The 21,027-nt window shown below is 46.5% G+C and overlaps 1 protein-coding gene across 6 annotated transcripts in view; it reads left to right on the top strand.

Annotated features, from left to right (window-relative positions):
- Positions 1–20,266, top strand: part of INO80D (INO80 complex subunit D) — a 63,502-nt gene extending 43,236 nt beyond the window's left edge. For all 6 annotated transcript variants that reach the window (XM_070508450.1, XM_044768346.2, XM_044768344.2 and 3 more), the window contains 5 exons: positions 6,208–6,317; positions 8,211–8,344; positions 13,643–13,860; positions 15,805–15,962; positions 17,331–20,266. In XM_070508450.1, coding sequence (XP_070364551.1) covers positions 6,208–6,317; positions 8,211–8,344; positions 13,643–13,860; positions 15,805–15,962; positions 17,331–18,493 — 1,783 coding nt within the window. In that variant the 3' untranslated portion in view covers positions 18,494–20,266. The remainder of the gene's footprint in view (positions 1–6,207; positions 6,318–8,210; positions 8,345–13,642; positions 13,861–15,804; positions 15,963–17,330) is intronic.
- Positions 20,267–21,027: the final 761 nt, after the last annotated feature.

The following is a 21,027-nucleotide window of genomic DNA, read 5'->3' as shown; positions in this document are numbered from 1 at the left end:
AGACAGGCGCGCTGGGGGGTGCCGGAGACAGGCGCGCTGGGGGATGCCGGAGACAGGCACGCTGGGGGGTGCCGGAGACAGAGGCGCGCTGGGGGATGCCGGAGACAGGCGCGCTGGGGGGTGCCGGAGACAGGCGCGCTGGGGGATGCCGGAGACAGGCGCGCTGGGGGATGCCGGAGACAGGCACGCTGGGGGGTGCCGGAGACAGAGGCGCGCTGGGGGATGCCGGAGACAGGCGCGCTGGGGGGTGCCGGAGACAGAGGCGCGCTGGGGGATGCCGGAGACAGGCACGCTGGGGGGTGCCGGAGACAGAGGCGTGCTGGGGGGTGCCGGAGACAGAGGCGCGCTGGGGGGTGCCGGAGACAGGCGCGCTGGGGGATGCCGGAGACAGGCGCGCTGGGGGGTGCCGGAGACAGAGGCGCACTGGGGGATGCCGGAGACAGGTGCGCTGGGGGGTGCCGGAGACAGGCGCGCTGGGGGGTGCCGGAGACAGGCGCGCTGGGGGATGCCGGAGACAGGCACGCTGGGGGGTGCCGGAGACAGAGGCGCGCTGGGGAATGCCGGAGACAGGCGCGCTGGGGGGTGCCGGAGACAGAGGCGCGCTGGGGGGTGCCGGAGACAGGCGCGCTGGGGGATGCCGGAGACAGGTGCGCTGGGGGGTGCCGGAGACAGGCGCGCTGGGGGGTGCCGGAGACAGGCGCGCTGGGGGATGCCGGAGACAGGCACGCTGGGGGGTGCCGGAGACAGAGGCGCGCTGGGGAATGCCGGAGACAGGCACGCTGGGGGGTGCCGGAGACAGAGGCGCGCTGGGGGATGCCGGAGACAGGCGCGCTGGGGGATGCCGGAGACAGGCACGCTGGGGGGTGCTGGAGACAGAGGCGCGCTGGGGGGTGCTGGAGACAGGTGCGCTGGGGGATGCCGGAGACAGGCACGCTGGGGGGTGCCGGAGACAGGCACGCTGGGGGGTGCTGGAGACAGAGGCGCGCTGGGGGGTGCTGGAGACAGGTGCGCTGGGGGATGCCGGAGACAGGCGCGCTGGGGGGTGCCGGAGACAGGCGCGCTGGGGGATGCCGGAGACAGGCACGCTGGGGGGTGCCGGAGACAGGCACGCTGGGGGGTGCTGGAGACAGAGGCGCGCTGGGGGGTGCTGGAGACAGGTGCGCTGGGGGATGCCGGAGGCGGGCAGTTCAGCCGAAGTGCTTAGGGTGGCATTGTGGTTTGTTGCTCAGATAAAGTTCCACACGGGTGTTGAAATGATACTGCCATTAACTGACAGTAAAATGAAAGTGCTACTGTAATGTTGCTGGAGTTTGATTAGAATTTATTCAGTAAAGGAAGAAAATGTTACCTGTCTTTAAAAAAAGCAAGACTTAGATCTTTCATGTTATTTCAAAGTACTGTTTGTGTTTTGTTTTTACTACAAAAGTATTTCACATTTTTTACTTACAATATTTTAAAATTTTCTTTCCAGTGCATTTTTCCACATATTATATGTTCAAAATATCTTATTACATTAGATTTCTTTGGGGGAAAAATCCCTTTGTTTATAGTGTAGATACTTATTGTGAAAATTTTGAAAAATATAGAAAAAAGAAGGGGAAAATCTCAATAATATCACCATTCACAAAACAGAATGAGCACTATGAACATTTTGATTCTTTTTCCTTCTAATCTATTTCTCTGTGTGGCATGTGTGTATACGTATGTGTACAGATGAAATCTGCATTGAGCCGTGTGTTTGTATTAAAAAGCAAAATTAAGATCATGCTGTTTTTCCTATTTCCTGCTTTTTTCCATTTAACACTGAATTATGACCATTTTCTCATGATATTCTTTAAAACATGACTTTTAATGGCTTGATAATATGGATGTCAATCCTTAGACTTTATATTTTATTTATGTATTTAAGTGTAACTGGATCTATCCTCTTTAGGAGTATGTGTCCAGTTTTTTTCTTATAAAAAATATATCATAGCCATTCCCCTCTGTTCTCAAGGATTGTTTTGAAAACATGATTTATATTGTTTACATAATATTTTATTGAATGAAAATCTATATATTGGAAATGTAGAGTTATTTGATATTTTGATGAAGAAATACAGTGTATTACCATTTGGGAAGTCTATCCAGGTGGTAAAAATGTAAATCAAGTCATAATTATATTACGTTTTGAACCTTTTGAAATACTAGCTTAATTGAATTGAAAATTTCCAGAACATTTTATTTAGGGAAATAATTTTCAAATTTAGAAGGTTTAGTTCTGTATTGAGTTTATTTTTTCACACTTTTTACTTATTAATTTTTTAGATAACCTTGGATATATAACATTTTTAGGAGTTTATATACCTAAATATTAGCAGTGGTTGTCTCTAGGTGATGGGATTATTGATAAATTAAAGTTAAAAAAAAATTGTAGTCTATATATTCTAGTTTTTCTGTAGTGACCATAAGTCACTTGAAGAAAAAGGGTTTAAGAAACAGAAAACTAAAAAATAACCTTTGCTTTGTAGCTGTTGATCATATTTCTTACATCCGTATGTAGTATTTGAAATTTCATTTTAGTTTTGTATATTTTCATTATATTTGCTATAAGAAAGTAGCCTAGTTTTCAATCACGTATCTCAAAAAGATACTATGCCCTGGAGAGTTTTCTGCTTCTTGGCATAGAGTTGTTTGAAACTGTGTATGTATCTCATATACCTGCATAATGACGGCAGCCTGCAGTATTTCCCCTCACTCTTAGAGCTCCCAGTCCTCAGTAGGGAGGTAGTGTCTGTGCTAGAACGTTCCTTAGGTGGTAGTTGACTGACTTAGAGATTGACTTTCCCAGGGAAACATTCCTGGGTTCCTGGACTGTGTTAGGTCTCCTGTTATACATGCTTGTTGTGCTCTGTACTCTGCTTCCTTGTAGGATTTTATGCTCACATTAATGTCCATCTGGGAGGCTGGACGATAGTTTCCATGAGGGCAGGAACAGTGTGCATTTTGTTCTTAAATCTCCAGTATTGAGGAATGGAATTGGATAAGGGAAGAGATGGCTCTCCTCTGTTTGTTGAAAGAATTCCCTCCGTTTGACATAGGTTTTAAAATAATGATATCTAACGTTTATATTATATAATGCTTTTAAGTATATAATTTCAGCAGAAACTTTAGTTTCGTCCAGCCTGAAGCAGTGTGTATGCAGAGCACTGTATACATTGAGTCTAGTATAGTTTTATGACCTTGTCAAAGATGTAAGAGATGATACTATGGGTTTGGGACAATTTGGTATTTGTGTAGAAAACTATTTGTTTATGATTTGTGATTTATTTATGATTATGTGGTTATGTGATTAGAATATTATGATTTTGTGATTATGATTTATTTATGAAGGCAAAATCAGCCCCTTCCTTTTCAGAACATCTCCCAAACCACCTTTAGTGACATTTTAAAAAAAATTTTGTGAGTAAGTTACAAAACAAACACCAAGAAGAACTCTGTTACGGTTCTCAGATGTATCCGATGTCATTTGGTTGTGTCTCCCACAGTTAGTAAAAAGCGTGCTGCCCACTGCCTCACTGATAGTCACCGAGGTGTGCCGCACTCATTCCCGGCCATTGGCAGCCTACTCCTTTGCGTTGTGTTTTAGGTTCATAGAAATCAGCTGTCAGTTGGATAATGCCCTCTATCTGCTTGATGTTTTTGCTATCAAAGACTAATTCCACAAAAGACATTTAAAAAGTTGCATTAAATATTTTAGAAATTAAAACTTTAATGGCTACCTTCTAATAGGTATCCTTTAAAATGTAGTTTGGATATAAACTGAATAACATTGAAGTATTTTTTTTTTAATTTTTTTTAAAGATTTTATTTATTTTTTATTTTTATTTTTTTCTCCCCAAAGCCCCCCAGCACATAGTTATATATTTTAGTTGTGAGTCCTTCCAGTTGTGGCATGTGGGACGCCGCCTCAGCATGGCCTGATGAGCGGTGCCATGTCCGCGCCCAGGATCCGAACCAGCGAAACCCGGGGCCGCCGCAGCAGAGTGTGTGCACTTAACTACTCGGCCACGGGCCTGGCCCCTAAAGTATTTTTTTATCTAATAACTTTGTCATATTTATTGGTGAATATGTGGAATAAACCATTGAAATAGTTTGAAGTATATAAACCCTCATCCTGGTATCTTATAGCCCACAATCCTACAGAGACTAGTCATTTGTGTGGAAACTTCAGTGTTAACAGGGGCTCTGACGGAGCTTTCAAAAGGGAAGCCTGTGGAAGATGTTTTCATCTTAATACATCAATACACTTTGGTAATTCTTCCTTGGTTTTGTTGGGATTATCTGCATAATAAAGTATATCTAACATCACATCAGGCATTTTTACCTTAAATTATCCATAGGGATATTGAAATTCTGACTTTGAGTTTATTTTAAGAGAGAGATTGGTGAGTTGAAACATACTAGTGATGTAGAAACAAAATACCAGTGGTTTCCTGTGAAGTCCGGGATGAAGGGCTGGGGAGAATGTGCTGTACACTAGCCCTGGTAGATGGCTGAGCACATTATTAGTGTTCAACAGAATTATCCATTCAGGATAGAGCACTGCCTTCTATTTAAATCTAGGGCGAGAGAGTTTGGGCTTAGCTTCTTTATTTGAAACTCTCTCTCGGTTTTCCAGGGCTAAAGTTAATGACCCTTTCCCCACTCTGGTGACTATGCTGAACCTTGCAGAACTCTTCACTAAAGCAGCTTCTGTGGCAGCACCTGATTATCTGTCTGCACTTACTGTTTATATGGAAGTTAAAATAGAAGGGGTCTTTTATTTAGATGTTGTGTAAATTCATTTATAATTTATATTCTGTATGACCTTGTCTAATTAATGTAAGTCATTCCATTGAAATACTTAGAAAGATACTAGAAATAAACAACTCAAAGGATTTTTTGTTTCTAATGCGTGCCCTGTGACTCCGTGCACGAAGTAGACTCTTTCCCATACTCAGACACACGTAAAGCCTAGTGTTTCTGATGCTTTATAGCACACAGAGAGGAGGATAGTGTTTGTGCCCCTAAGAATTTAAATATTGCTTATTTTTATTTTTTTATGTCCGCATAAAAATATGGCCACGAACTTTTAGGATGAGTACTTGCTCCAGAGGGCGTGGGAGCTCGCACATCGGGACGAGCTCCAGCTTTCTATTCCTTGATTTTTTTGGAACTATGTCAATGCATTGCCTAGTCATAAAATTTAAAAATAAAATATGTAAATATTAAGTGTATGAAGTGGAGATAGCATTTAATGAAAGATGGAGTCAAAAAGAAGTTAAAAAAAAAAGTCCAAAGTGGGTGCAGTTTGGAAGATGACAGCAAAACAGCCTTTTCTGGGTATCAGTGTCCCCTTCCTCATGAGTCAGGTGAAGGTTCTGCAGGTTCCCTGCTCAGCAGCAGACACAGCCAAAATCTACTGGTAGTGATGATGACAGCGGCAACCGCTGACCTGGACTGTTGGCTGTGGACCACAGCGTCTCCTGCATGCGACGGGTGTTTGGATGCGCTGTCTTCCGGTGCATCCCCGACAGCTAAAGGCACTCTTCTCTCACGTCACAGGGCAGGAAGTGGAGGCTGAGGCGCTGGCTGGCCCAGGGTCACACAGCTGGGAGGGCTAGAGATGAGAGTCAGAGCCGGGCCTGACTGATCTCAAGTCATCGTCACTTTTCTCTGCTGCCTCTTTATGAAGTAAAAGGAACCAAAGTAACACTCTTTAAAAAAAACTCAATAGAGCCAGCCCTCATGGCCTAATGGCTAAAGTTCGGCGTGCTCTGCTTTGTCGGCCTGGGTGAGATTCCCGGGCTCGGGACCACACCGCCCATCTGTGGTAGCAGCTTACATAGAAGAAGTAGAACAACTTACAGCTAGGGTGTGCAGCCATGCACTGGGGCTTTGGGGAGGAAAAAGGAGATTGGAAGGGGGTGTTAGCTCGGGGCAAATCTTTCCCTGCAAAAAAAAAGAAAAAAACTAGATAGATATAGTCAACTGATTCTAATGTAGTTGTTTGTTCTGTCAGTAGACTGCGGAAATATTGGAACAGGTCATTGTAACTCATATTTACATTCATTTAATGAATGTAGGTAGGTGAAATGTTGGTGTTACATTGTGGTAACATGTTGAAAACTTGCCCTGGACTCTTAAAGCGTTTTTTAAAAATTAATTTGTCTTTTTCTTTTTTAGCATAAGCCGGACCAAGTTGAGGGAGATGGAGCCAGGCGTGTGCAGTGGAAGCGTGAAGGGTGAACCGTGCCCTCACAGAGCCCTCCCGTTCACCAGACATTGTTTCCAGCGTATCCTCTTCGCTTAATCCGTGTGCACCGAGAAGCCTTGATTCGTTTGGGGCTGTGTATTTCATTCCTAAGCCGAGTGAATGACTTTGAAATCATAGCTGTTTACTTAATGTTTAAAATAATTTTCATGTAACTTCTAATTTTCAATGATGACTTCTGAATAATTCTTTTCTGCTTATCTCATTGCAATTCTTTATTCAAGAATCACATTAAAATAAGCAAAACTGACAGCAGTAGCAGGTTCTTCTAGGGGCTGTCAATTAAATTTTAACAGAATTCTCTTCCTTCTAGTGTTTCTAGGTGGTTTGTAAGAAGCAACTATAACACTCATTGATGGAAAAGTCAGACGTTCTTCAGACTGTTTAGTCCTCCGGGAAAGCTGCGCGGTTCACAGGGCTCCTCGTGCTGTGGGAAGGATTTGCTGTTGTGTTGAGCACAGCGCTGATTTGAAACAAATGGAAGATTAACCTCTCTGACTACTAGGAAAGAAGCTTCCCGAAGACAGAATATACTTGAGGAAAACCCATGTTCAGGAGCTTCAGGCTTGTTAGGAAATCTTACTACTCTCACTTTTATTAAACATTTAAAATTGAGTAGCATTTAAAAATTCATATAGTCGTGATTACTCTTCTTTACTATTTGTTTGACTTTTGCCCTCCTTTTTGCTCTTAGGGTTGCATTTTCATAACTTTTTCAGGAGCAGTTTCTGTGCAGGGAAAGCCTTTATAAATAGCCTTAGCCATCAGAGCATAAACGAAAAGAGAAAGTCACCCCCCGAGTGGGGAGAAAGTAAATGGTGTGGGAATGTGCATTGTGGCTGAGCGTCTGGATGCGAAACAGCGTTGATGCTGTGAAGCTGACGTTCCAGTGGTAATAGTGTAATTTTGATTTTAAGGTAATTTTTCATAAGTTATAAGTTTGAGTTTGGTGTTGGAAATGTGAAATGAAAAGTCCCAATCTGCATAAATGAGTTTTTGGTAATTATATCTTTCTTATTTTTCTTTTTTTTAAAGGCAGGTTTTTTGTTTTTTTTTTTTAATATTTTTTTCCTTTTTCTCCCCAAAGCCCCCCAGTACATAGTTGTATATTCTTCGCTGTGTGTCCTTCTAGTTGTGGCATATGGGACGCTGCCTCAGCGTGGTTTGATGAGCAGTGCCATGTCCACGCCCAGGATTCGAACCAACGAAACACTGGGCCGCCTGCAGCGGAGCGTGAACTTAACCACTTGGCCATGGGGCCAGCCCCTATTATTTTTCTGGATGAGTATCATATGCAGAAGTTTTCCTTAAAGGAAGTTAGGGTTATTTTTAACCATTATAGTGCAACTTTTAGGAGTTTAGTGTGTTGAGACAGAAATGACCCTGCTTCTCCAAATAACAGTCGTCAGAATGGCCATGAGGTAGACTTGTGTTAGGAGCCCGTTAGCAAAACAGACTCCTTCAGAGGTGTCTTCTCATGAATAAGGAGGATAAATTCAACTGTTACCGTTTTCTGGTATCGTAGTTGGGTTGCTTCTTTACCTTTTATGGATAAGAAAATGTATACTTCCTAGACTAAGTAAAGGAGGAAGCAAATGTTATACAAAAATTTTGAGAGTTTCGGTGTTCTGTTTTGTTTTTTTTTTTTGAGGAAGATTAGCCCTGCGCTAACTACTGCTAATTCTCCTCTTTTTGCTGAGGAAGACTGTCCCTGAGCTAACATCCGTACCCATCTTCCTCTACTTTATCTGTGGGACGTCACCATGGCATGGCTTGATAAGCGGTGCCATGTCCACACCCGGGATCCGAACCAGAGAACCCCGGGCCACCGAGAAACGGAACATGTGAACTTAACTGCTGCACCACTGGGCCGGCCCCCACTTTCAATGTATTTTATCCCTAACCTAAAAACCAGATATCCTCTTGAACCGCTCGCAGCAGCTCTTCTCAAGTTGCACGGCCAAGTTTGCGGACGGACAGCAGTGCTCGGTGCCCGTGTTCGACATTACACACCAGACACCTCTGTGTGAGGAACATGCCAAAAAAATGGTGAGTGCACATGTTCTGCTCTGCGACAGAGGCTTTCAGACTCGCGGCCGCCGTCCAGCGGGAGGCACACTGTGAGTGCATGTTAACCGCCGCAGCAAGTGCTATGAGACAGCACTTTTAGTACCTAATATTTTCTAGTCTGTTCTGTTTTATGAAAAAAAATGCTGGTCATGACCCGTTGGATTAATTTCATATCCTCATTAGAAAACAAAACAACACACTGTTGTAGAAGGCTCATAGCAGGAGCTTAGGTGCAGGTATTTTGTTATCTACCCCTGTTCTGCACCTCGCTTCTCCTTAAGATACATCTTCTTATGCGTAGCAGATTCTCCCAGTTCTTTCTTTGCCCCATTTCTTTACATTTTTGCTTTTTTATATACAGTTCTATGAATGTCTTGAACAGTTGATAAAATTTGGCCCAAAGCCAAACTTCTGTGTAATTCTATTGAACTTCATTACTGCTTTTGTTAATGCTGGTATCATAAACCCTAATTAATTCAGAATAATTTGGAGAAGAGACAAGTCTGAATTAGTGAATTTATCTGAATTATGTAATCATTTAAAATAAGTGCATTTTTATCGTTTTACCCATCAGACGCTTATTGAGTTCTTCTGCCATTTGTAAGGTATTCTGCAAGGTATATGTACTAAAAAGTTGAGTAAGAAAATTCTTGCCCTCTCTAAGCAGTCTGCAGTTTTCAGGGTTCATCAGCGAGCCGAGTGGCCCTTGGACCAGGACTTAGTCCAAGGTTGGGACCCTGGCCTTGCCGCTAGCTAAACGTGCAAAGGATCAGTGCTGCATCCTCTCTGGACCTCAGGGTCCAGGCGTTTAGGTCCCTGGCCTCTTCACTCCCAAGAACCTCTTTTGTTTTTCAATTTCTTTTATAGACATATTTTGAAAATTTGTATGGTAAACTACATATACAAATGTTGAGTAGTTATTTACTTTCCCATTTTAATTTAATAAAAACATTTAAAATATAGACATTTTTGTTAGTTTATTCAGGTTTTGTCATGGTTAAGGAGTGATTTCTGTGTGTCTTTCGACCACTTCTGCAGCCCTTCATGGATGATTTCACAGACCCTTGTTAATATGGGCGCTTCACACCACGGCAGTAGATGATCCCGGTTGTATATTGTGGTTTTAAAGTTACAGCATTCCAGCACACTTCTAAGAAGACAAGGAAAATACTGCTAACTAGGGAGGCTGTACTGCAGGCTCTGCTTTCCTGATTGAAGGAGTGAGGCTTTGATGGTATAACAACAATTAGTATGTGAATGCTTTTAAAGAATTGAAAGCAGTTTATTCTCTTCAGCTGATTAAATAAATATTCCTACTTAGACAAATTCAGCTAGACAAACATAAGGTTGAATTAGTATAATAAGATTAGTCATAAAATATGTATTTTATATGAGAGTACAAAATAAAAAGATAATATAAAGTAATATTAGTCCGGTTTGTAAAAGATATTTAAGATACCAAATTTTGAAAATGGTTTTCTCTCTGCAAGCAGTTTGAGCTATTTTTGTTTTAAGTTAAAAATTACGTAAGAGGACAGCAGACGCTTGTCCCTCGTCAGTCCCTGGGAGAGACTGACACTGGGCGACGAGACCCTGCAGATGTCTTGGTTCCACGTTCCATCTGCATCTTGAATCCAGACCCATTTCCATGACTTTCTTGCTTCCATCCTGGCCTTGGCTGCCGTGTCTTTGCTGGATTGTTGTCATCGTCTCCTCATTGGTCTCCCTGCTCCTTGCCAGGCCTCCCACCCCAGATCTGTTGTTCACGTGGCGGCCAGAGTGGGCCGTGTGGCCCTCTTCCTCCGAACTTATGTAATGGGCTCTTTTGGTAGACAGTTCTGTGAGTTTTGACCGTGCGTGAGCATGTACCGCCACCACGATCGGGAGGTGGGACGGCTCCATCACCCCCAGAACTCTCTGTGCCACCCCTTTATATCAACCCTGTCTTCTGTCTCCACTGATCTGTGTCTGTCCCTGTACTTTTGCATGTTGCAGAATGTCTTATAAATGGATTGTCCAGTATGTCGCCTTTAGAGCAGGCCTTCTAGAATACACATCTGATCAGAACCTTCCAGCGGCTTTCTGTCACGTCTAGGACCAAGTCCAGAGTCGTTCCCACGGCCTGCGAGGTGCTTCCTCATCAGGCCCTGGCAGCCCTGCAGCCTCGCGTCTCGCCCCCCTCCCCTCTGGAGGCCCAGCAGCACGGGCTTCTGGCTGTCCTGGCACACTGGGAGGATGCTCCCACCCTCGGGGGCTTCACCCTTGCTTTTCTCTTTTCCTAGAATGTTTTTTCCCCAGATTTCCACCTGCCTCAGGCCTTCAGTTCATTCAGGTTTCTGATCAGATGTCACTTCCTTAAAGAAGTCCCCCACCTCCCCTGTCCGGTGTCACTTTCTGTCCTCAGAGTCTCCCTTATTTCCCCTGACGCTTGTATCTGCCTGAACTTCCATCACTGATGAGTTAGTTTGTCGTCTGTATCCCTCTCCTGGAACGTCAGCTTCTCAGAGGCAGCACATTTTGGTTCACTGCTGTCTCCCCAGTGCTTAGAACAGAGATGCTCAGTCAGGAATTGTTGAGTGATCCGTGGCTGGGAGGGGTGGAGGTTCGGAACCAGACGCGGCCACTGCTTAGGACGGGCAGCGGTGGAGCAAGCTTCTGCTGCAGGAAGCCCAGGTGCGAGACAGAGCCTGGAGCTCAGCAGGGATGAGACAGCAGACAGGAAGTCAGCGTGTGCAGCGTCCCGACATGGACGCGGGTGAGACAGTGAGAAGGCTGGGCTGAAAAGTGCTTGTCAGTGGTGTCAGTGGCCGAGCAGTTGCGTTGGGATAGCCTCCAGGGCACAGGGCTCTCACCCTCTGGAGGAGCTCCCTAGGGACCTGAGCAAGGCGGGGCCTCCGTCGCAGGCGTCCTGTGAGTACCTGGCGCTTTCCCAGTATCTGCCAGGTGTGAGGCGTAAGCTTAGGAGAATTAGACACAAGCCTGGAACCAGATGGGTGGCACTGGGAGTCTTCCAAGTGGGACTTGGTGTCTTGGGCTGCAGCTCTCTCACTCCTCCTGCCTGAGATCCCCCCGTCCCAGAGGGATGGCCTGGCATGGGCGCCAGCACTCTGGTGGGGTGTCATTGCCCGGTCAGTATTTGGTGAATTAAATAGTGGACATGATAAAAGTAGACCTTGAGTGTTGAGCCCAAAAAGAGCTGGAGAGGCTGGGAAGCAGCATCCTCTTCTGTTGTTGTTTAAAAATTTGTGCATTTGTGGCTTGAGTTTGTGGTTGTGTTTGGATTCAAGTATTTGGCTGGAATTAAACTTCTTTTAGATTTCCTGAATTTATGCTTTAATTTTATGCTTTCTTGTTTTGAGTTTGTTTAATGCTAGTGATAGTCATTAGTCTTCGGATACTATTGTCTACGTTCTTTTTATGTTTTTAGTTATAAGAGTTATTACTGAATTCATCAGGTCAAAGGTGACATCATTTGTAAAAACCACTCTTGTTTTGTATACCACCAAGAAAGAAAAGCTGCATAGTGCATTTCTTGTCACTTACAATTTTTGTTTTATACTTATCAAAATACTTCCTTAGACAGACTTAGACATAGATTTTTATCTTATATATCGCCCCTCTTTTCAGCTATGTTACTTGACGTGTGAAAGGCCATGTTTTCTACGTACGTTAACTAACACAGCTTTGTCTACTTTGTGGTTATTGTCCTTTCTCATTTGGTTGTTGCTTTGCAAAAAAAAAAAAAAAAATTGTGGTCAGTTCTTCAATAATGAGTGTTTGCTTTGCTAATAGCAGTTTTATGCCCTGCAGCTCGTTGTGCCTTTCTGCATACACGGCAGTTTTTCCTCTACATGCAAAACCAACAGTGCACGCGCCTTAATTCAAACGATGGCAGTACAAAGAGCCGTGACCAGCCTTGAGCGTGTGCAGGCAGTGCCAGCTATAATGACCGTCGCCTGGCCCACCACAGTTACAGGGTGCCATTATTGTAAAATGCCCCCCAATTGCGGAGGTAGTAAACTGTGCGTCTTGGAATTGAGGCAATGCGGTATGCAGGTTTAAGGGTACCAGCTGAAGACAGCTAGTTAACGGTCCACCTCTCCTCCTTCTTCGCTGGTATCTCCTCTGCCTGCCCCTCACTGGAGCCGTTTTATAAAGCTGTGTCCCCATAGTCCTCTGTCTTCACCTTGTCTCCCTGGCCCAGGGAAATAACTAGAAGGCCTTACGCTGTGTCATGATTTCCAAGGGCACAGCTCCATCCCTTTCTTTACTCCTGAGCACCAGATAGTTTTCTCCCACCTCCCTGGACATCTGCATACCTCAGACTGTGTGTGAGCCAAACTGCATTTTTTAGCTTTTCTTCTGAATCTGTTTATTCTGCTGTGTTCTCTGTCCCAACTAATGGTGTCATCATCTCATAATCGCCCAAACCAGGAACCCTAGAGACATTTGAGAGTCATATTCCCTTCATCCATGCCACGTCCAAAGAGCTGTCTGATCTTGAGGATCCTCTTGACTGGCCCGCTCACTTCACTCCCACCATTTCTCCTGGATCGGCCGTGGAGGAGCCCTCTGATTGGAACTGTTGCCTCCACCCAGCTCCTCTTCTGTCTGTCCCTTGTGAAACATTTGTCAAGTCATGTTACTCTGCTCATCATGAATCATTCCCCATAGCCTACAAAGTCAGAAGGTCAGAATGCTCACTAGGGTGTTCAGTCACGGGGGACCCGGTCCCGGCTTCTTCCTGCCGACTCCTCCGTCTCGCCCTCCATTACAGCCCATGCACCTGTCACACCCGGCGACTTGTTCTTCTTTCTGTCTTGTTTCCATTAGCCTAGAGCCACCTTCCCCTGACCCCAGGAGTTAAAGTCCTACTTGTCCTTTAATCCCCCAAACTAAAAATCACTGATTTTCGTCTTGTGCACCCATAGAAGGTGTTTATGCTATCATTGGGGTTTTCTCCGTACTTATTGATGTATCCTTGTGTTCGTGTTTTCCCCATGGGAGAGTCAGTCCTTTGAGAGTGCAAATTAAATTTTACTCATTTTGTTATACAACAGCGCCTATCACAGCGTCTTTACATGTGGGGTGAACTATATGTATGTATTGAGTTGATTTGAATTAAATAAAAAATGAATTTGTTATTCCTGTAATTATTGTTATACGTAGTTTTAGGCATATAGTATGTTTTAGGCTTTATATAAAATATTTAAAGATATAAGTGTTTTTTTAGATAGCTGATCTCAGCTTTAAAATACCCGTCTGTTCATTCCACAGGATAATTTCCTGAGAGGAGACAGCTCCCGTAAAGTTCAGCACCAGCAGCAGAGGAAACCCAGGAAAAAAACCAAGCCTCCTGCACTTACCAAAAAACACAAGAAGAAGAGAAGGCGTGGACCCCGTCGACCCCAGAAGCCCATCCCCCCCGCGGTGCCCCAGGGGAACCTCAGCATGCCCGCCAGCGTCTCACTGCCAGTGGCGGCCGCGCAGATCCGGTCAGTGGTGTGCTTACGGTCATTGCCACGTCTGGCTGTGCTCAGGGCATCGAGCTTTGTGTATTTTCCTGGGGCCAGAACGAGCCCACAGGAGCCGTTTGGTGTGTCAGCCTAGACTTGGTAGATTTCTGTAGCTTTTATCAGGTGTCTGGGTTAGATATGAAATAAAGCTTTTGCTTATAATGGAGCAGATGCTGAAATTGAGAATTTCATATAAGAAACAGGAACTTCACGTATGTTCCGTCAGAAATCCGATGCAGTTTAATTTCGGCAGGGGTAGGTATTTTGACCAGATAAATGAGGTATCTGTTTCGCTAAATATTTGTTTTATCTGTTTATTTCATCTTTTTAGATTATTATTTGGCCAGATTGGAAATTCTAAAAAGTATTAAGACACACTTGATACACCAAATTGTAGTTCATTCTACTAATTCAAAGTAAGACTATTGTCTTGAAATGGTTGTCTTCTCTTCATACATGGGTAGAGTTTGCAGAAACGTGTGACTGCGTACTCTGAGGTCTGTCTTTCTGCTTTCAAATTTCCTTCTGTGAAAGTGGGGAAAGAGACATTTGGAGTTGGTATTTCCCATTTTTGAGTTTGACAAATAGGTATTGGTGATGTTAGTGTGGAGGTAAGAGGAGAGTCACAATCTTATCTTGGGAATGTTGGTGTGGAGGTGAGAGCAGAGTGACCATTGTGTGTTGAATGTTGTGTGGAGGTGAGAGCAGGGTGACCATCGTGTGTTGGACGTTGTGTGGGGATGAGAGCAGAGTGACTGTCGTGTGTTGGATGTTGTGTGGAGGTGAGAGCAGGGTGACCATCGTGTGTTGGACGTTGTGTGGAGGTGAGAGCAGGGTGACCCTTGTGTTGGACATTGTGTGGAGGTGAGAGCAGGGTGACCGTCGTGTGTTGGATGTTGTGTGGAGGTGAGAGCAGGGTGACCGTTGTGTTGGATGTTGTGTGGAGGTGAGAGCAGGGTGACCGTCGTGTGTTGGATGTTGTGTGGAGGTGAGAGCAGGGTTGGATGTTGTGTGGAGGTGAGAGCAGGGTGACCGTTGTGTTGGATGTTGTGCGGAGGTGAGAGCAGGGTGACCGTTGTGTTGGATGTTGTGTGGAGGTGAGAGCAGAGTGACCATTGTGTTGGATGTTGTGTGGAGGTGAGAGCAGGGTGACCGTCGTGTGTTGGATGTTGTGTGGAGGTGAGAGCAGGGTGACCGTCGTGTGTTGGATGTTGTGTGGAGGTGAGAGCAGGGTGACCGTCGTGTGGTGGACGTTGTGTGGAGGTGAGACCAGGGTGACCGTCGTGTGTTGGATGTTGTGCGGAGGTGAGAGCAGGGTGACCGTTGTGTTGGATGTTGTGTGGAGGTGAGAGCAGGGTGACCGTTGTGTTGGACGTTGTGTAGAGGTGAGAGCAGGGTGACCGTCGTGTGTTGGATGTTGTGTGGAGGTGAGAGCAGGGTGACCGTCGTGTGTTGGACATTGTGTGGAGGTGAGAGCAGGGTGACCGTTGTGTTGGACGTTGTGTAGAGGTGAGAGCAGGGTGACCGTCGTGTGTTGGATGTTATGTGGAGGTGAGAGCAGGGTGACCGTCGTGTGTTGGACGTTGTGTGGAGGTGAGAGCAGGGTGACCGTTGTGTTGGATGTTGTGTGGAGGTGAGAGCAGGGTGACCGTTGTGTTGGACGTTGTGTAGAGGTGAGAGCAGGGTGACCGTCGTGTGTTGGATGTTGTGTGGAGGTGAGAGCAGGGTGACCGTCGTGTGTTGGACATTGTGTGGAGGTGAGAGCAGGGTGACCGTTGTGTTGGACGTTGTGTAGAGGTGAGAGCAGGGTGACCGTCGTGTGTTGGATGTTATGTGGAGGTGAGAGCAGGGTGACCGTCGTGTGTTGGACGTTGTGTGGAGGTGAGAGCAGGGTGGTGGGGCCGCCCATGTCCTCTCTCCCAGGAGCCCGTCCACACCGGAGCTGAGTGCTGATGAGTTGCCGGATGACATTGCCAACGAGATCACTGACATTCCACATGACTTGGAGTTGAACCAGGAGGACTTTTCAGACGTCCTGCCACGGCTGCCTGATGACTTACAAGACTTTGATTTTTTTGAAGGTATGGTCAGCATTTTTTTTTTTTTTTTTTTTTTTTTTTAAGATTTTATTTTTTCCTTTTTCTCCCCAAAGCCCCCCAGTACATAGTTGTGTATTCTTCGTTGTGGGTTCCTCTAGTTGTGGCATGTGGGACGCTGCCTCAGCGTGGTCTGACGAGCAGTGCCATGTCCGCGCCCAGGATTCAAACCGACGAAACACTGGGCTGCCTGCAGCGGAGCGCACGAACTTAACCACTCGGCCACGGGGCCAGCCCCGTATGGTCAGCATTTTGACGCAAGGAAACTAGGTTTTAAAATGAGCTTTTAAAGAGGGAAATAGTTTCTTTGCGATGTGTTTGAAGTGTTCGTGCTCGCATGTGACGTCCTCCGCTGTGGGTAGAAAGTCTGACCCCCTGGACCCCCCTTTCAGAGGGGAGTGTGGGCGATTTGTGAACCACAGTAGAGGCCCAGGGGGTCCATGGTCTGGCAGCTAGGTTTGTCATGTCTTCCTTCCACATGAGCATTTTACCTTAGTTTTGAACAAAGGCATTTGAACCTTGAGTTTCTGGAAGCCTTGAACTTTTCCTCGTTGCGATCCGCCCTGTTCTTCAGGTGAGATGCACTTTCCCACGATGGTTTCCCTCGTCCCCCCAGTTCTCTGGAGCGCTCAGGGGAGATGTGTGGCCTCCTAGGATGTTCCTTTCACCATTAAAAACTGGGTCGTATTGTGGTGATTAATCAAGTCCCAATAATAGGTTTTTTACATTTGAAGTGAAATCAGTGAAGGCTCATGGACTTCCATTTTATGAAAATTAGTTAGAAATGGGAGAAGAATGAGAGGGAACTGTTACAAAGTGATGAAAAGCATCTTGACAGATTCCCACAAAATGAGCCACATGTGGTGTTACGCGGAAGCGCACGTGGGTGTTCTCGTGCTGGTCTCCCGCAGCTGCCTCCAGCTGGGGCAGCCACGGGCCGAGCTGGACTCCTGCGCAGCCTGGTCTCCGCATGCCCTGCCAGGAGGTGTTTCCTGGCTGAGGACTTTAGTGTCACTTTCCGTAAAGAGGTGCGTGTGGTCGAGCAGTCAGCGTGAGTTTGAACTGGTAACTGTTAGCATCCCTCAGAATTTAACACTTGGCAAAGAAGGGCTTTGAGAGAGCCGTAAATCAACCGCGGGTGTGATGCACGCTCGGGGCAGCTTGGCTGTCAGACCTGTCCTGCACATTGACATTTCACTTTTTCCTTCCAGTCGCATCCCTGGGAACTCTCTTTTCAGCAGGCCTCTCTCTAAGAGAACGTTGTTAAAAATAATTCTGACACGTGCTTTTTGTGGTGTGGGGCAGGGGCACGCTCTGCTGATCTGCTGATCCTCGGTGGCTTTGTCTCCTCAGGAAAGAATGGGGACCTCCTCCCGACCACCGAGGAGGCCGAGGAGCTGGAACGGGCCTTGCAGGCTGTGACTTCCCTCGAGTGCCTGAGTACCATCGGGGTGCTGACCCCGTCGGACGGCGTGCCGGTGCAGGAGCTGTCAGACCGAGGAATAGGGGTGTTCTCCACCGGCACCGCAGCGTCGGGCATTCCGTCCTTGAGCCGAGAGGTGAACGCGGACCTCGGGGAGCTGCTGAACGGGCGCATGGTCCACGATAACTTTTCCAGCCTCGAGCTGGATGAGAGCCTGCTGCGTTCGGCCTCCCTGTCTAACCCACCTACACCCCTGGCAGGGCAGGTCCAGGGGCAGTTCTCCGCCCCAGCCAGCGTCGGCCTTACTTCTGCCACTCTGATCAGCCAGAGTGCCCTCGGGGAGAGAGCCTTCCCAGGACAGTTTCCTGGACTCCATGACGGCAGCCATGCCTCCCAGAGGCCACATCCTGCCCAGCTGCTGAGCAAGGCAGATGACCTGATCACCTCACGACAGCAATACAGCAGTGACCGTTCACACTCCTCGCCCCCTGGAAGCCATTACGACAGCGAGCACGTGCCGTCGCCCTACAGCGACATCACCTCCCCCCACACGGCGTCTTACTCTGCTGATAACATGGCAGCTACCTTTCCAGCAGAGATGCCCATCATGGCGCAGCACCTGCTCCCAGCCCCACTCGAGGTGCCACTCGGAGGAGTCGCAAACCCCAGAACTCACTGGGGCAATCTCCCGGTCAACCTTGGAGACTCCTCTCCGTTCAGCAACCTTCTGGGCGCAGACGGCCACCTTCTCTCCACATCCCTGTCCACGCCGCCCACCACGTCGAGCTCAGAGGCCACCCAGCCTGCCTTCGCCACCGCGACCCCCAGCAGCTCCAGCGTGCTCCCGGGGCTGCCACAGACCAGCTTCAGTGGCCTGGGGCCGTCCGCGGAGCTCGTGGCCTCCAGCTCCCCCAAGCAGCAGCTCCCCCAGTTCAGCGCAGCCTTCGGCCACCAGCTGAGTTCTCACAGTGGCATTCCCAAGGACCTGCAGCCCAGCCACAGCTCCATCGCCCCGCCCACAGGCTTCACAGTCACAGGTGCCACAGCGACGAGTACCAACAACGCGGCCTCGCCCTTTCCGTCCCCTAACTGAGCGCGTCTGCGTGTCCGCGGCCGGGGAGCCTGGCGTTTTCTATGTGTTTCCTCCTTATCCCCCGCCCCCTTTTCCTAAAGATGATTTTAAAAATCACAGACGGGGACTCGAGGGGACCCCTTCCAGCTCGCCCCGTGGCCTGCGGCGGACCTCGCTTCAGTGCTCGCAGCGCTCCGCGCCGGTGCTCGCCTCCCGCAGGCCCCGCCCCGGGCCCCCGCGGCTCGCACAGTGACTGCGCGGAACCCACGTCAGCAGCGAGTGCCACAAGCGGAAGATACCTCAGATTACCAGTGCCCTTTACTATTTCCTAGCATCCAGATCACTGCTTTCCGTTCCGTCCCCGGGTCTTCACAGGGGCGGTCCTGGATAGAGTGATCCCATTCCGAGCCCCGCGTAAGAGACCGCGGCCGGCGCCAGGGGCGGCCAGGCTGCCCGCACGCGCTGACACCACGGGAGGCCAGGATCCATTCCCAGCTGTGGTCATGTTTAGTCAAAGAGAAAAAGATTAGTCTTCTGGCTGCCTGTGCGCGCGCCCACACGTGTGTGTTTGCAGGGTCGGAAGCAGCTGTCCCATTGTTATTTTTTTCTAATGGGTGTGAGGCTCTTACTTCTCCTTTCTCACATCTCACAACCCTAATGAAGTCGGTCATTCTCTCCACTGAGTTAACAGGTTTCCTGAATGGAGAGGGTGGTGGTCTCTTTGTGCGAATAGCAAACCTCTTCTGCTGAGTTGGCCCAGAGCACGAGAAGCTGAGCACGGCAGTGCCTGGGGTGTGGTGAGGAGCTCGTCTGAAGCGGCTGCAGGGTTGCTGAGGTTGGGGGTCTGGTGGTCGTGTTGCCTTTTAGACATGCGTTTGTTTCTAAATCCCTCTCATGGAATACATTCACAGGATGTAACTAGAGAAGATATTTTGATGTGAAGTGCAGGATAGATCAGATAGATTTGGAAAGACGGGATCTGTGAACTCCTTGATCCATCTTTTGCTTTTGAATTTTTCATGTTTACAGTAGTGATTCTTTGGTAAGATTTGTAAAATGTTGAAGACACTTGTAGGATCAATGTACCAGTTGTGAAGTGATGTGTGATATCTGAAGGATGCACATTTTAAAGTTTCTTTCAAAGCAGAATATGGAAAGTAGATATAAATTTTACCCACCCTTTGGTACTTTTAAAATAATTTAAGTACTTAGGTTTAAGTTTTGGGAAATTTTTATGAAGTACCAGGATTTTAGGGTTTAAAAATCATCTTGGGTAGTTTAGTAAGTTGGTGACTATGAAATGATATGTGAGGTTTCTTTTACCTGCCTTCCCCCACAGCCTCCCCCAGAAGGGTGGGACGAGATTTGAAAGGCATCTGTCCTCTGCTTTTGCTGGGAAGTTTCGCTGTCCCCGACATACCATTGGCTATTTATACCTGAGTCGTCTGAGTTACATATATATATTTTAAAAGATGAGTAGAGAGAACATATCTATTAATGATGTGATATAATAATTCATTTGTCAGGGAATATTTGATCTTAATTCCTCTTCAGTAGGTAAAGATTTGGATGTATTTTCCTACTTTTGCTGTATGTGCTCTCTTTATGCCGTGCTAACTCTAACCAGCCCCTTCTTTTGAAAGCTTTTCTTTCTCTGCTTTTTAAAGGAATGATGGTGATCAGCAGGCATTATGCAGATTCCACGTGCCTGATTATGGAGGGGAAATGTCACGTGACTGTATGAAATCATTATATGCCCTATTTTGTATTTATTGAAGTTTCTTTTTCTGGGCCAAAAATATGTTTGTAATATATTTAGTTGTTTTTTTAATCATGATAATTGATTGGAAGATTTATTTTTAATAGCTTTGCCTCTTTTGCAGATTGAGAAATTTCTAAATTATAAATTATGTCACAAAGCAAAATTATATTTGGTATCATCATAAATTTCTATTCTGAATGGTGAGAACAGGTAATTTGAATATTTCTCACCTGTGAACCTATGTTAGTAAGCTTTTTTATTTTAATGTACTGTAATGAAATGATTATGAGTAGTTACCTCTGCTCAAAAGTGTCATTTAGTTTGCTAAACTCTTTTCACATCGCATTATAATCACCACTAGATAACAGCAATTCGATTTAGTCTCCATTGTGCACTAATTGAAGGTGGTAGCAGAGCAGTTCATTGGCTTTCTCGTCTGCCCTTTTTTGACAGCAAAGGGAAAGTCATGGGTAGTTGATTGGAACTTTTCTGGCTATTTGTCCCTCTTGGTAGCTGCTTAAAATTCTTCAGTTATCAAAACTGAGTCTGCAGTAAGTTGCACATTTCATTGTTTGCAATTTTCTGTTTTATGTGCATTGAAAAGCCCTTTTCTGCTTTCTAGTAAGGAGGCATGAAATGATCAGGAATGTTGCCAGTTACAGCTTCACACCAAAAACTTTGAGTAAATTCCTTTCTGTTTAGACGCCCACGAGGACAGCTGGAGAAAGGGCGCCTTAGACAGCACCAGCGTAGGTTTGAGGGTTAGCAGAAGACTCATTTTCCCTCTCATTTC

This window comes from Equus asinus, chromosome 4, assembly GCF_041296235.1.
Source record: "Equus asinus isolate D_3611 breed Donkey chromosome 4, EquAss-T2T_v2, whole genome shotgun sequence".
Lineage (NCBI taxonomy): Eukaryota > Metazoa > Chordata > Mammalia > Perissodactyla > Equidae > Equus > Equus asinus.
This window is presented reverse-complemented; position numbering and strand designations above follow the sequence as displayed.